Source organism: Megalobrama amblycephala, linkage group LG23, assembly GCF_018812025.1.
Source record: "Megalobrama amblycephala isolate DHTTF-2021 linkage group LG23, ASM1881202v1, whole genome shotgun sequence".
In the NCBI taxonomy this organism is placed as follows: domain Eukaryota; kingdom Metazoa; phylum Chordata; class Actinopteri; order Cypriniformes; family Xenocyprididae; genus Megalobrama; species Megalobrama amblycephala.
The window spans coordinates 11,820,513-11,834,881 of NC_063066.1; the positions used below are offsets into that span (position 1 = coordinate 11,820,513).

The window sequence follows — 14,369 nt, forward strand, 5'->3', positions numbered from 1 at the left end:
GGGACAGCTTTGTTTTTTTATCAAAATCATCACATATGGATGAATCCATTTCTCTAGATTTTTAAAATAAATATCAGTGAAGTGTCTTGCTGCGTATGTGTTTTTTAGGGTTGTCAGTTAAAATGCATGGGGCCCTGGACAATAATCACTCACAATATTTAATGGTACAAATAAGATTATGGCTGTTTTATTCTGAATAGTCACACATATTTTAAGGATATTAAGGGAGTATAGCCTGTCAAAAGGCATATCTACAATAAAACTCAGTTTGCACCTTGAGCAAGAGTGGCAAGATCCTGTGGGCTACAGAATTATTAAAGGTTCATTTTGTGTTTGTTGGACCCACTGGCCTTTTTTTCTCAGCTTTTCATTTGCCTCAAGTGTGTCTGTCTCTCTCACTCTCAATTTTTTCAGTCTCCCTTTCTGTCTTACTCATTTTCCTGTGTCACCCTCCCATTTCTTTGATGGTTGCGGAGGTTGAGAGCTTTGTGGCACAAATGAGAATGGTTGATGTGTCTCTCTAAGGACCGTGGTGTCATAAATGTCTCTAATGGGGACGTTTTATTAACTGCGAGGTTGCTACTTTTAACTTTCCTGTGATGAAGATCGGTATGCACACAATGTGTCATTTATAATTTATTAAAATTAATTATGTATACATAACCCAATGTTCCCACCAAAAAAAAAATCCTCTTTGTGTGTGCTTTTGCATGCATGCGTTCGTGACTGTTTGCTTTTGTTGCGGGCTGAATCTACATGATTTCTTTCAGATTTGTGTGGCTGTGTCTGTGGTATGTAAACGTGCGTCAAGGTGCATATTTCATCACCTGTCATACTAATTAGGTCAATCGGCGCTGCATTCCCATGGCAACCATTGTGCTGTGTGTGTTATTAACGTTACAGTGTGAGAGCAGCAGCACAGCGCCTGTGGTCATGATGCATTCCACTGGTGAGATCGTTTTGACATAAATGCAAACTTAACTCCACATCCAGTATTTCACTTCTCCATTTGTGCAAATAATATGGAAGATTGAGGGTACATAATAGAATACGCATTTCATCTTATAGGAATAGGATACTTACTTATATTTTCAGATGATGTACATGCTGTGGTATGTGAAACACAGGGAGAATTAGAGAACATAGAACATCATTTTCAGAGTTTATTAGTTTTAAATCAGTGCAACATAAACGACACACTTCCTCAGAAATCGCTTTTGGTCGTGTCTAAACTGAATGTACTCGAAATTACTTGACTGAAACGATGATTTGCGAGTGAGCGGGTTTATAGCGGTACATCTGTGTCTGCGACCATCGTTGCACTTGTGGTGTTCATAGAGGATTTGTTGACTGATAATTTGAAAGAAGGTGACTATGAATAATAGGGGCTAAGAAAGAGCAATAATAACAAATAAAAGCTATACGTGTGTTTGTTTCTGTATTATAGTAGTTGTTTGTATTTTTAAAGAAAAAAGGTTTAAATACAAAAACTTGAATCTGGTTTTAAATACTAATCTGCTAATATACACTAGTCTTCAGAAGTTTAAAATTAGTAAGATTAGTAAAAAATTTTGTTAATAAAAGTCTCTTATGCTCACCAAGGATGCATTTAAAAAAATTTAATATTGTGAAGTATTATTACAATTTAAAGGTGCCCTAGAACCAGTTTTTAACAAGATGTAATATAAGTCTAAGGTGTCCCCTGAATGTGTCTGTGAAGTTTCAGCTCAAAATACCCCATAGATTTTTTTTAATAAATTTTTTTAACTGCCATAATTATATATGCACCGATTCAGTGTGCGGCCCCTTTAAATCTGGCGCTCCCCCGCCCCCGAGCTCTCGACTGCCTTAACCAGCATAAACAAAGTTCACACAGCTAATATAACCCTCAAAATGGATCTTTACAAAGTGTTCGTCATTCATCCCACACAGCAGGAGACTCCTAGGCGGATCCGCGTTCAAGTCGCCAAACCCGCGTGACTGTCACATTCATTTTGGCACCGCCCAGAGGATCATCTCTGCCTCCGGGCGGCGCCGTAAATTCTACTGTCAATCAGCGGATCCTGAGCGGACCCATGTCGGATCCGTGGACACGCATGCGCCTTTACTGTAACGGTTGTGTCAATTTGCCGCTTAGGTAAGGTTTTAATCGCGGATGCGGAGCAGATGCAGCGCGGAGTACAGTAAGAATACAGTAAGAAACGATGGTAACTTTAACCACATTTAACAGTACATTAGCAACATGCTAACAAAACATTTAGAAAGACAATTTAAAAATATCACTAAAACTATCATGATATCATGGATCATGTCAGTTATTATTGCTCCATCTGCCATTTTTCGCTATTGTTCTTGCTTGCTTACCTAGTCTGATGATTCAGCTGTGCACATCCAGACGTTTTGCCCTGGTGTAATGCCTTGAACATGGGCTGGCATATGCAAATATTGGGGTCATACATATTAATGATCCCGAATGTTACGTAACAGTCTGTGTTATTTTGAGATTCGCCTGTTTTTCTGAGGTCTTTTAAACAAATGAGATTTACATAAGAAGGAGGAAACAATGGTGTTTGAGACTCACTGTATGTCATTTCCATGTACTGAACTCTTGTTATTCATCTATGCCAAGGTAAATTCAATTTTTCATTTGATGGCACCTTTAAAATAACTATTTTATATCAGGGGTGTGCAATCGTCTACGATAATATCAAAATTGTTTTTTTAAAAACATGCGAGCTGACATTATCGAGTATAACACTCACTTCGCAAACACATCTTGAGAGTCCAAAAGCATTCACTGCTTGATAAGGCCTATTTGAAAGCAGTTGCCCCTATAATTCAAGTTATGAAAGCAAAAAATATCCTTGTATTGTATGAGTTTTTCGATTTTTATATTTTTAACATACTGTATGATATAGTTAAGTAATATCACGCAAGCAAGAGCACCGTTTTCCTAAATATCAACGCATGAGCGTGATCGCAAATGTGATATAGTTTTATATACAGCAGTTCAACAAGCAAGAACTTAACATGAGCGAGTTCGATTTTAGACACAATATTGTCTGTTTTTTTTCTGTTTCGCCAAATAGTTCCAAACAAAGCCAGAGCTGAATTGTTGTGCATCTCAGAGCAACACTGGTGTGTTTCATTCCTGAATGAATCTGTGTTTTTGAATGAATTATTTGAGTCTATGATGAAGATTGATACCATTCATAAAGATTCATAAAGACACTTGCTTCGTTTCTAAATAAAGCAGCCTTTTTGAATGATCTGTTTGCATGAATGATTCAATGAATCACTCATTAAGACAGGGACTTGCTGCCACCTACTGGCGGTTTTAGTTTTTTTTTTATTTATTTATCCATGACAGGCCTAAACCAGCTAAGGTACCTGCACAAAAACACAATCAGCAAAATATTGTTTAATTATCGTTATTGAAAAAATCCCCCAAAATTTCAAAATATAAATTTTTGTCAATATCACACACCCCTATTTTTATATTTTAATATATTTTCACATGATCATTCAGAAATCATTATAATATGCTGATTTGCTGCTCAAGAAACATTTCTTATTGTTATCAGTTTAAAACAGTTGCACTGCTTTATATACATATATATATATATATATATATATATATATATATATATATATACATACAGTATATATATTTTTTTTTCAGGATTTTTTGATGAATAGAAAGTTCAAAAGAACAGCATATAAATACTGTCACTTTTAATCAAAAAAAAAAAAAAAAAAAAAAAAAAAACTTACTGACCTCAAACTTTTGAACAGTATTGTAAAAATGTAAAAAAAAAAAAAATTCTTCTTGTCAATAGTCCAAAGTGTTTGGTAAAAGAGTTTTCAAAATCCTTAGAAAAAGTGTAACAATCAAACTGAACCGGAATATGAATTCTAAAAAAAGTCAGCTCATTTTATAAGTCTATAGACCACTGCATTTTCCAATGGCCCAGATAACCTTCACATACAGTATAGAGGCATACACACTTGTTGTTGCATTGAATATATTATGAATGTTTTAGTAAAGAAATTGCTGATGAGTTAATAAAGAGTTTATTCAAGCCTGATACTGAGCACTTTAGCAGGAAACAAATTCATAATTTATAAGCCCAGAAAGGCTTTTATTTTTAATCCACAAAGTGTGGAAATGAAAGTGACTGGTGGCCAGGGTGGTAGTTGTTGTGCTTACGTAAACTGTGTGAAGATTCCAGCTTAGTGTTTCGTTCAGTCACGTGGATGTGAAGACATGGTGGATTCTTACAGGATGCTGGTTGCTTTCTGCAGGACAGTTGATCTCTTTAGATACTTTTTCATCACCCACCTGACAGAGATGCCAGCGTCCCTTTTGTGCTCAGTGTTGATGAGCACTGAAGTGACTGCAGCTGAGGGTCATTTCATCACCCTGCTTGCAGCCCATGTGGATCTGCTGTGGTGCTGTCCGTGGTCCTGGAAAGCATGAGACAAGGGACCCAAAGCGACACTGACAAACACACACATACAGCCTCACAAACACTCTCGTAAGGTGGTGTGTTGTCATCAGGGACTGATACTTCACAAAAAACAACAACAGAGACGTTTGTCTGAATTGTGCTTTTTTCTTTCTTTTTTTTTTTTTTTTTGATCTTGAAGGATATTAAAGACAGCCACTGCTCCTTGTTTCATTGTACTTTATCTTGTTTTAGTGGTTTTCTATATGTTAAAGTGTCTTATATAATCAATAAAGGATTGGCTGTGCACAAAGACTAATTCTCCCTCACTGTGAGACTCATCCATAACCTCTGCATAATTGGGATGGCTAATTAAATCAGCCTAACACCTCTGATGATCTACAAAGTTCCAGCTGCGTAGTGCTTATAGAGAGACAATGAGATTATGTAATATAGTTGACATTACAGTTCAATGAGGGAGACCCCATACCGGGAAACAATAGACTATTGGACCATTATTCACTAAGGTTTCACTCATGTTTATGTAACAAGATTATGAAGCATAAAATAAAATAATAAAAAGAATAAAAATACACTACTGTTTAAAAGTTTAGGGTCAATAAGAGATTTTTTAATTAATACTTTTAATCAGCAAGGATGGATTAAACTGATGAAAAGTGACAGTAAAGGCATTTATACCATTACAAAAGATTTCTATTTCAAATTAATGCTGTGTGCTTCATCAAAGAATCCTGAAAAAATGCATCACGGTTTCTACAAAAATATTAAGCAGATTTGAATATCGATAATAATAAGAAATGTTTCAGCATATGAATGATTTTTGAAGGGTCATGTGACACTGAAGCTTGAAGTAATGGCTGCTGAAAATCCAGCATTACCAATCACAAGAATAAATCTATGGTTAAGGAAATAGCTAGCAAATTAGGTAAATAAATTACTAATAGAAAATAAACAACATTTATTTTTTTAAATGCATCACCTTAAAGGGTTAGTTCACCCAAAAATGACATTTCTGGCATTAAGTACTCACCTTCATGTCGTCCCAAACCCTTTAGACCTTCGTTCATCTTCGGAACACAAATTAAGATATTTTTGATGAAATCCGAGGGTTTCTGAAGCACACATAGGCAGGAACGTCATTGCACCTTTTGAGGTCCAGAAAGGTAGCAAAGACATTGTTAAAATAGTCCACATGACTACAGTGGTTCAAACTTGAAACGTTATGAAGCGACAAGAATACTGTATTTGAACTGTTGTCATACACAGTTGACATAGTGAATGCAATTCAGTGCATCCGTGTTTACATCTGAATGCCAAACTGCATTCACTACGTCAACTGTGTATGACAACAGTTCAAATTGTTGAATAAAGTCGCACAAAAAGTATTCTCGTCGCTTCATAACATTAAGGTTGAGCCACTGTAGTCACGTTGACTATTTTAACAATGTCTTATACCTTTCTGGACCTCAAAAGGTGAAATGATGTTCCTGCATGTGTGCTTCAGAAACCCATTTTCTTCAAAAATATCTTAATTTTTGTTCCAAAGGTGAATTTTTGGGTTAACTAACCCCTTTTAACATTGTCTTGATGTTGGAGTCACAAAAGTACTTTTAAATCTGTAATTTGCCTGTATTTCAATGGCTAAATATTCGGTTTCTGTGTCCCCATCAGGCAATTCCTAGTTTCAGAAGTGATTTTTGGAGTGTGCTGGAACAATAATGAACAAAAGTGCTATCATCTCATTTGCTTCTTAGTCTTTAAGTGACCCACATCAGGATTTCCTAGATTTAGAAGTGATTTTGGAGTGTGCTGGAGTAACAATGCATTTCAATGCTATCATCTCATTTGTTAGCGCTAATGGCCCTTACTAACGAGTTTTTAATCACTTATCTCCAAGAATAGCTGTAAGCCTTGATCCGCGTGTCTCCTAGACACACATTTAACAAAGGTTAAACATGGGAGCCCACTGTGCCTTGCACTCCCTGAGATTTTACCCATGATTAATTCAATAGGTCAAACCACTTCACATATACAGTTTTATAATCTTAAAAATCAAATACACATCTAGCAAACAAACACTCACTCAACATTGACACTCACTCGCATTGACTACAAGCGCTGTAGCTGTTATGCCGTCACGCTTAATTGATTGTTTTAGTTGTTTACCTCCCCTGTGACTGACAGAAATCAAAATTCCAATTTTAGAGTCTTATTATCTGTATCAAATCCCCCATGGACTATTATTAATAATGTAACTGGCAACTCTGAATGGTTTGAAGCACTGTTAAGCATGGAAAGAAATGGAAAAAAGTGACTAAATAAAAACAAAGACAATTATCATATCATGTATTACCCCTGGATTGCTGTTTGCTATGAATGTTGCAAAACAGTCCTCTCCCACTCACTTGTAGAGAAAGAATTTATTGCTAAGTCACATTTATAAAGAGCCTAATTTGACCTTTTAGCTTTGCAAGTCATTATTATATAACCTAATTTGTTCCTTTTCCTCATAATCAGGACTTACCACACTCCAAGTTGTGCTGGACACAGCAGCAGAGAAGAAATGGCAGGTGACCGCCATCAACGTGGGCAACATGAAGGATGAGAGAAAGGATGAAGCATATCGCTCGCTCTTTCAGGACCTAGAAACCAAGAAGGAGCGGAGAGTCATCCTCGACTGTGAGCAAGACAAAGTTAAAGACATCATGGAGCAGGTATAAACATCAAAACATGTACTAAATAGTATTTATGTAATATACATTTTGACATTTAAGCTCACAAATCTGCAATATGTTCACTAAAAACAACTAAACTGACCAGGCGTAATATGTGCTGGTTTAGCCTCATATCTATTTAGAAAAGTCTTATTCCCTCTTAGCAGCAATGCAATAATTGATCAAAAGTGACATTTACAATGTTACATATGATTTTTTTTTTCTTTTCAAATAAATGCTGTTATTTTGAACTTATATATTGTTATTAAAGAATCCCGAAAGAGTATCATGGGTTTCAACAAATTAAATATTAAGCAGCACAACATTGATAATAATCAGAAATGTTTCTTGAGGAGCATCACCATATTAGAATGATTTCTGAAGGATCATGTGACACTGAAGACTGGAGTAATGATGCTGAAAATTCAGCTTTGACATCACAGGAGTAAAATACATTTTACATATATATTGTAGAAAACAGTTTTGTAATAATATTTCACAATATTACTGTTGCTACTGTATGTATGATCAAAAAAAAAAAATACAGCCTTGGTGAAAATAAGAAAACAAAAACATTAAAAAATTTTACCAACCACAAATTTTTAAACGTCAGAACATTTAAAGAAAAAAAAAAGTGACAATCCAAAAGAAACGTTTGTCTTTATATAAATCTCAAGTCTATATAATAATTATAAAAGTAAAAATGAAAGAAACTAAGAACTTACCATAACTATGAATCATTAATTAGACTGCACATACAAATATCGTTAGCGGGCAGAAAAGTCCTCATGAGATGGGTTTTTCATATACACTCGCTGCACCCTCAGGGAAGAGCTATTGATTTGTATTTAAGGCCTGCAGAAGTGTGTTTAACCAACCGCCAAAATCAATGCAACTGATCTTGGCCCTATAATATAGCTTTATCTACACACACACACTTGCACATACACATCACAAGCACCTTGCCCTCAGAACACACAAACTTCTGACGCTGCTTTTATTGTAGTCCATCTGTTTGATCGGCAGTGTGGAGCAGTACACATTTTCTTGTCATGTATTTGAACACTAGTTTTATTTTATTTTTATTTCATTAATTTGATGATTTTTATTATTCTCTTTGCAGGTGATAACTATTGGCAGGCATGTGAAGGGATATCACTACATCATAGCAAACCTGGTAAATGATCTGAAATGCAACACTACCAAAGAAAAACATATGACATATGACAAATGCTGAGAACAACATGTCATGTTTTCAGGGTTTTGTGGATGGAGATCTTTCAAAAATCCAATATGGTGGAGCCAATGTATCAGGCTTTCAGATTGTGGATTTCGATGACCCCCTGGTGTCCAAATTTGACCAGCGCTGGGAAGCTCTGGAGGAAAAAGAATATCCTGGAGCAGACAGTAAAATACGGGTGAGATTTCTATGTGTGTCTCTTCATTTTTTTTTTCTTTTTCAGACAGCTTTAATAAATATGATTAAAAGAGATGTTCAGGTAATTGCTACATGAACATAAAATGTCTTCATTTAAATGCCTGTATTGTTCAGGCCATTTGCAAGACAAGTGTGTTAGTCATTTTCTACTAGCAGATAAAATGTGGTCTCGTCTGTCTTCTCACCAATTTACAAAGACTAAGTAGGTGTTTAATTTCCTGGGACTGAAATCAAGAGTTTCATTCTTACAATACTAATGAATCCTGAATATGCACCATTCAGAACCAAGAATGCCTTTTAAATTTTTGAGTTTGAATTGAACCTACATAAACATAACAAACATAATGCAGTATTTGAATTTATGTGATTAGAATTCAAATTTAATGAAATTCAAATATACCTGCTATTATTCTTTCAGAGACGGCTTCACCAAATAAATGATTAAATGGCTTCCCTATTTGTGTTATTCATATTATATTATATTATATTATATTATATTATATTATATTATATTATATTATAAATTTAGTGCTGTCAATCGATTAAAACAATTAACTAGATTAATCACACATTTTTTCTGTGATTAATAGAGATTAAAACACGTACGTTTTTATGTTTTATGTTATATTTTTTATAAAGACAGTATATTTTAAATACTTGTTAAATGACATCTTTTTATGAATGAAGGCCAGTATCACTGATACTAATACAGCTACTGATGTCTCAATGAAATAGTTTTTTTCTCCCCGATTTTAAATTATAATTATAGTCATTCTACATTACAGTGTAATTGAAAGCAGTCAATCATTTATAAGGCTTCAAAAACTATAACTTTTAATTTAAGTGAACTTAAAACAATCCTCACATAAACCCATAATAAATGTCATATTTACCTGTCCCCTCTAACAAATATACAGAAATTGAATAAAGTTATTATCAAACAGTCTGTACTGCATAAGGTATAGCCTAAATTAAATACAGATTAATCCTTATTAAAGCTACAAAAGTACTTTAGTCAAGAGCAGTGAGTAATTTTCTCTGTTACCTTTGTTCTTTGATTATATTCAGTGACAGACAACATTGGCTGCTGTCACTTTAAGATCTACCGCTGCTGCACATGACGTTGATCTCACATGCGTTCTTTACTTTCATTTAAGACTTTAATGCATTCAAGGCTGCTTTTATGAAGGATACTCAATTTCAATATTTTTAATGCGTTAAACTGGAAAAAAATAATCACATGCGTTAACGCATTAACGTTGACAGCACTAATTATATTATATTATATTAATTATATTTAAATTCTCCTAGTTTTTATGAATGGTGACAATAATTCTGTACCACACATTACATTTTGAATTGCTATACGTCCTAGCAGTATTTTTCAGATCTTGTAACTAACCCACGACCACCATCTGTCTCTCTCTCTGCATCCAGTATACTTCAGCACTGACGTATGACGCAGTTCAAGTGATGACTGAGGCCTTCCGCTACCTGCACAAACAGCGAATTGACATCTCACGTAGAGCTAACAATGGAGACTGCCTGGCTAATCCAGCTGTACCATGGGCACAGGGGGTTGAGATTGAGCGTGCCCTAAAACAGGTGACAAGTCACCGTGCCACCCTGTCCCATGAACACAAAAAATTGATATAATTATTTTAATTAAATAATGGCATTTTCTAATTGATTTAATTGTCCTGACCTCTATATGAAATGCTTCTATTTCACATCCTTTTTATGCAGGTGAGAGTTGATGGTCTCACTGGTAACATTCAGTTTGACCAGTATGGAAAGAGGGTGAATTACACCGTCAATGTCATGGAACTGAAAAGCAATGGACCAGTTAAGGTAAGACTCTTAATGTATGGAAAGGAAAGCATAATTTATCATTTTACATTATAAGATACAACATATGTCACATAAATCTTAAGTTAACTGCAAATGCCTCTCTTTTTCAGATTGGCTATTGGAATGAAGTTGATAAAATGGTCGTGACAAAGTCTGATCTCTTCCCAAATGATACAATGGGGCTGGAAAACAAGACTGTGATTGTCACCACCATTCTAGTAGGTTTTACCTGTGGTTTTCCATGCTATTATGCTGCTCTGCACTGTAGTATAATGTCCACAGCTCTTTGACAAGGTGTTCCTTACTTTCATTTTCAGGAAGCACCATATGTAATGCTGAAGAAGAATGCTGACCTTTTTATGGATAATGAAAGATATGAGGGGTACTGTGTGGACTTGGCAGCTGAAATAGCTAAGCACTGTGGATTTAAATATCAGCTGAAAATAGTAGGAGATGGCAAATATGGAGCTAGAGATGCAGAGACGAAGATCTGGAATGGAATGGTTGGAGAGTTGGTTTATGGGGTAAGAAAGATTTATTTATTAAACTTTCAAAGTTGGACAAAATTGATAAGTAGCTGCTGTTAGTCTGAAAAGTAGTCTTAACCATTAACATAAACAATTTTCTTTGATCGGTACATTTTTCAGTTCAGAGAATAGGTCGAGAAAGTGAAAAAAATACATTTCTTTCATTTTAGAAAGCTGACATAGCAGTGGCTCCATTGACTATCACTTTAGTCAGAGAAGAAGTCATCGACTTCTCAAAGCCATTCATGAGTTTGGGCATCTCCATCATGATCAAGAAGCCTCAGAAGTCCAAGCCTGGTGTGTTCTCATTCCTGGACCCTCTGGCCTATGAGATCTGGATGTGTATCGTGTTTGCCTACATCGGGGTGAGCGTGGTGCTTTTCTTGGTCAGTCGTTTCAGTCCATATGAGTGGCACACAGAGGAATATGAAGACGGCCAGATCCAGACCAATGAGTCAACCAATGAGTTTGGGATTTTCAACAGCCTTTGGTTCTCTCTTGGAGCTTTTATGAGACAAGGCTGTGATATTTCACCAAGGTTTGTTCTTTATATTTCTACATGCCATTTTTTCAAGAAATGCTGGTTTTATAAAGGCAAATGCATTTTTGTATGCAAAGCAGTGGCTTAGTCATTGACTGTCTTGGTCGAAAGATATTATTGATTTAATATACATTATTAGCAGTGTTGGGTGTTAATGTGATAAAAGTAACACAAGTTACTTAATAAGATTACTTTTTTCAAATAACTAGTAAAGTTATGCATTTTAAATATGCAGCAAAATATCTGAGTTACTTTTTAAAGTAAGTAACACAAGTTACTTTGTTTTCTCATTTATTGACTGACACCTCTCTTGTCCCAATGTTGAGAGAAATCAGGAGTAGAGGTGTTGTGTAAACATGATGGTTAATGTTTTCAGTATTCCCCAAAATGAATAAAAACAGTGAAATGCAAACTCTGAATATTACACACACCTCCAATAATGAAAAATGTGTAAATAGCACATATACTTTATGTATTTAATCTCACTTTATTAACCGTACAGGCGTGAATTTGCATTTCCTTTAGCCTGAGGCTTATTCATTTCACTTCTGGTGTGAAAGGGCCTTTAAATTTGCCAATATATATATATATATATATATATATATATATATATATATATATATATATCAGACACCTTGAACATTTCATTTATTAATAGAGTTTTTTTCACTATAGTTTAAATAAAAATGGTAATAAAATATGACAAGATCTGACTTAAACTGTGTCAGAAAAAAATAATCTTAATTATGTCAGATAACAAGCAAAACATGGTCAGATCAAAGTGTCTGAATAATTTTTGGTTCCAATTTTTTATCAATTTTACAGGAATTTATATATATTTATATATATATATATATATATATATATATATATATATATATATATATATATATTGTTATTAAAAAATAAACAAACAAGCCCAGGTGAAAAAAAGAGTAATGCAAAAGTAACGTAACATTACTTTCTATAAAAAGTAACTGAGAAATGCAACTAGTTGCTTTTTTTATGAAGCAATGCAATATTGTAGTGCATTACTTTTAAAAGTAACTTTCCCCAACACTGATAATTAGTTACATCTATGATGAAATAAATATACTACACTACATTTAAATAAGATAAAACATTATATATTTGGTAACACTTTACAGTAAGGTTCATAAGTTAAACATTAGTTAGTGCATTAACTAAAATGAAGTAACCATGAGCAATACATTTGTTACTGTATTTACTAATCTTCGTTAACTTTAGTAAATGAAAATGCAGTTGTTTATTGTTTGTTCATGTTAGCTCACAGTTCATTAACTAATGTTAACAAGATTTTAATAATGTATTAGTAAATGCTGAAATTAACATCAGCAAAGATTAATAAATGCTGCAGAAGTGCAGTTCATTATTAGTTCATGTTAACTAATGTAGTTAACTACTGTTAACTAATGAACCTTATTGTGAAGTGTTACCATATATTTAGATGTTCATTATTCATTATGCATGACAGACTCATCTAAGCTGGCGAAGCAAATTCTGCCTAGCAGCTATTCTCACAAATACCTTAAAATCATTAGTGAAGCTTCTGTTCAGACTTCATGTTGACTTCAAAATCCTTAGTCACCAACTCTTGTACATAAATATCTTTTCAGAGATCACACAAGAGTTGCATGTCATGGAAAATATGTCAAATTTACAAAATATTGTTATGTGGTTTAGTTTTACATTGAACACAGTTTGATTTCAACGTAGCTGAGAATGCAATTTTTTAACTGCGATCCTGCTGTCATGTCTAATGTATTTCATTGGACATTTTTCATCAGGTCTCTTTCTGGCCGCATCGTTGGAGGAGTCTGGTGGTTTTTCACCCTGATCATAATTTCTTCCTACACGGCTAACTTGGCTGCCTTCCTAACAGTGGAAAGGATGGTGTCTCCAATTGAGAGTGCAGAGGACTTAGCAAAGCAAACAGAGATTGCTTATGGAACTTTAGATTCTGGTTCAACAAAAGAGTTTTTCAGGGTAAGACACCCATTTTCTCTATATCCATATAATCCATATGCCTACTTTTTCTTTACTTTTGTATTTGCAAATTTGTTTTTTTAATATTGTAATTGATGACAGTTTTAAACAGAACTGATGAAGTAGCACAATTTTTTAAGTGAGAGTTTATCAGGCTTAGATAAAATGCAAAGCTAAATACTAAATTGCTGTAGTTACAGTAAACTGAAAATATTTGTTTGGCATGGCCATTGTTAGACATTTTAGTTACACTTTACAATAAGGTTCTATTTGTTAACATTAGTTAACTACATTAGTTATGAACAAACAATTAAAAATAGTTCTAAAACATATCTTAATGAACATTTCCAAATAAATCCTCAAAAGTGGTATCTGGTAATATTTTTAATCCACCTAAGCAGACATGAACTAACAGCTATTAAAGGTGCAGTAAGCAATTTCTGAGAAATATTTGAAATCACCAAAACAAACACGCCCCTACCCAAAAGGATCACACCCCTATCTTGATAGCTCCACCCCCAAATGTATTGCCACACAGGCACCTCCCCCCTAATGAGTGTATACGCTTCTTACTGCTGATTGGCTACAAGTGTGTTTTGGTGCTCGGTCCGATCCAGTTTCAACAGCGTTTCTCAGAAATCGCTCACTGCACCTTTAATTACTATAATCAAAAATGAATAAATACTGTAACAAACGAATTGCTCATTGTTTGTTAATTTTAGTTAACCAATGGGACGTTATTGTAAAGTGTTACCAAGATTTTTATAGAGTTTACATAATCATTGCAATCTTTTTTTCTCCAGCGTTCCAAAATTGCTCTTT

The 14,369-nt window shown here is 34.3% G+C and overlaps 1 protein-coding gene across 9 annotated transcripts in view; it reads left to right on the forward strand.

The window, feature by feature from the left end:
• gria2b (glutamate receptor, ionotropic, AMPA 2b) overlaps positions 1–14,369 on the forward strand; it is a 39,798-nt gene that overhangs the window by 18,287 nt on the left and 7,142 nt on the right. For all 9 annotated transcript variants that reach the window (XR_007182732.1, XR_007182733.1, XM_048176556.1 and 6 more), the window contains exons 4-13: positions 6,987–7,183; positions 8,307–8,360; positions 8,443–8,601; positions 10,059–10,226; positions 10,368–10,472; positions 10,583–10,690; positions 10,790–10,996; positions 11,170–11,537; positions 13,349–13,547; positions 14,351–14,369. The exon at positions 14,351–14,369 is cut by the window's right edge and continues 229 nt beyond it. Coding sequence is in view for 7 of the 9 variants with exons in the window: in XM_048176556.1 (XP_048032513.1) it covers positions 6,987–7,183; positions 8,307–8,360; positions 8,443–8,601; positions 10,059–10,226; positions 10,368–10,472; positions 10,583–10,690; positions 10,790–10,996; positions 11,170–11,537; positions 13,349–13,547; positions 14,351–14,369 (1,584 nt within the window). In the remaining 2 variants the exon portion in view is untranslated. The remainder of the gene's footprint in view (positions 1–6,986; positions 7,184–8,306; positions 8,361–8,442; positions 8,602–10,058; positions 10,227–10,367; positions 10,473–10,582; positions 10,691–10,789; positions 10,997–11,169; positions 11,538–13,348; positions 13,548–14,350) is intronic.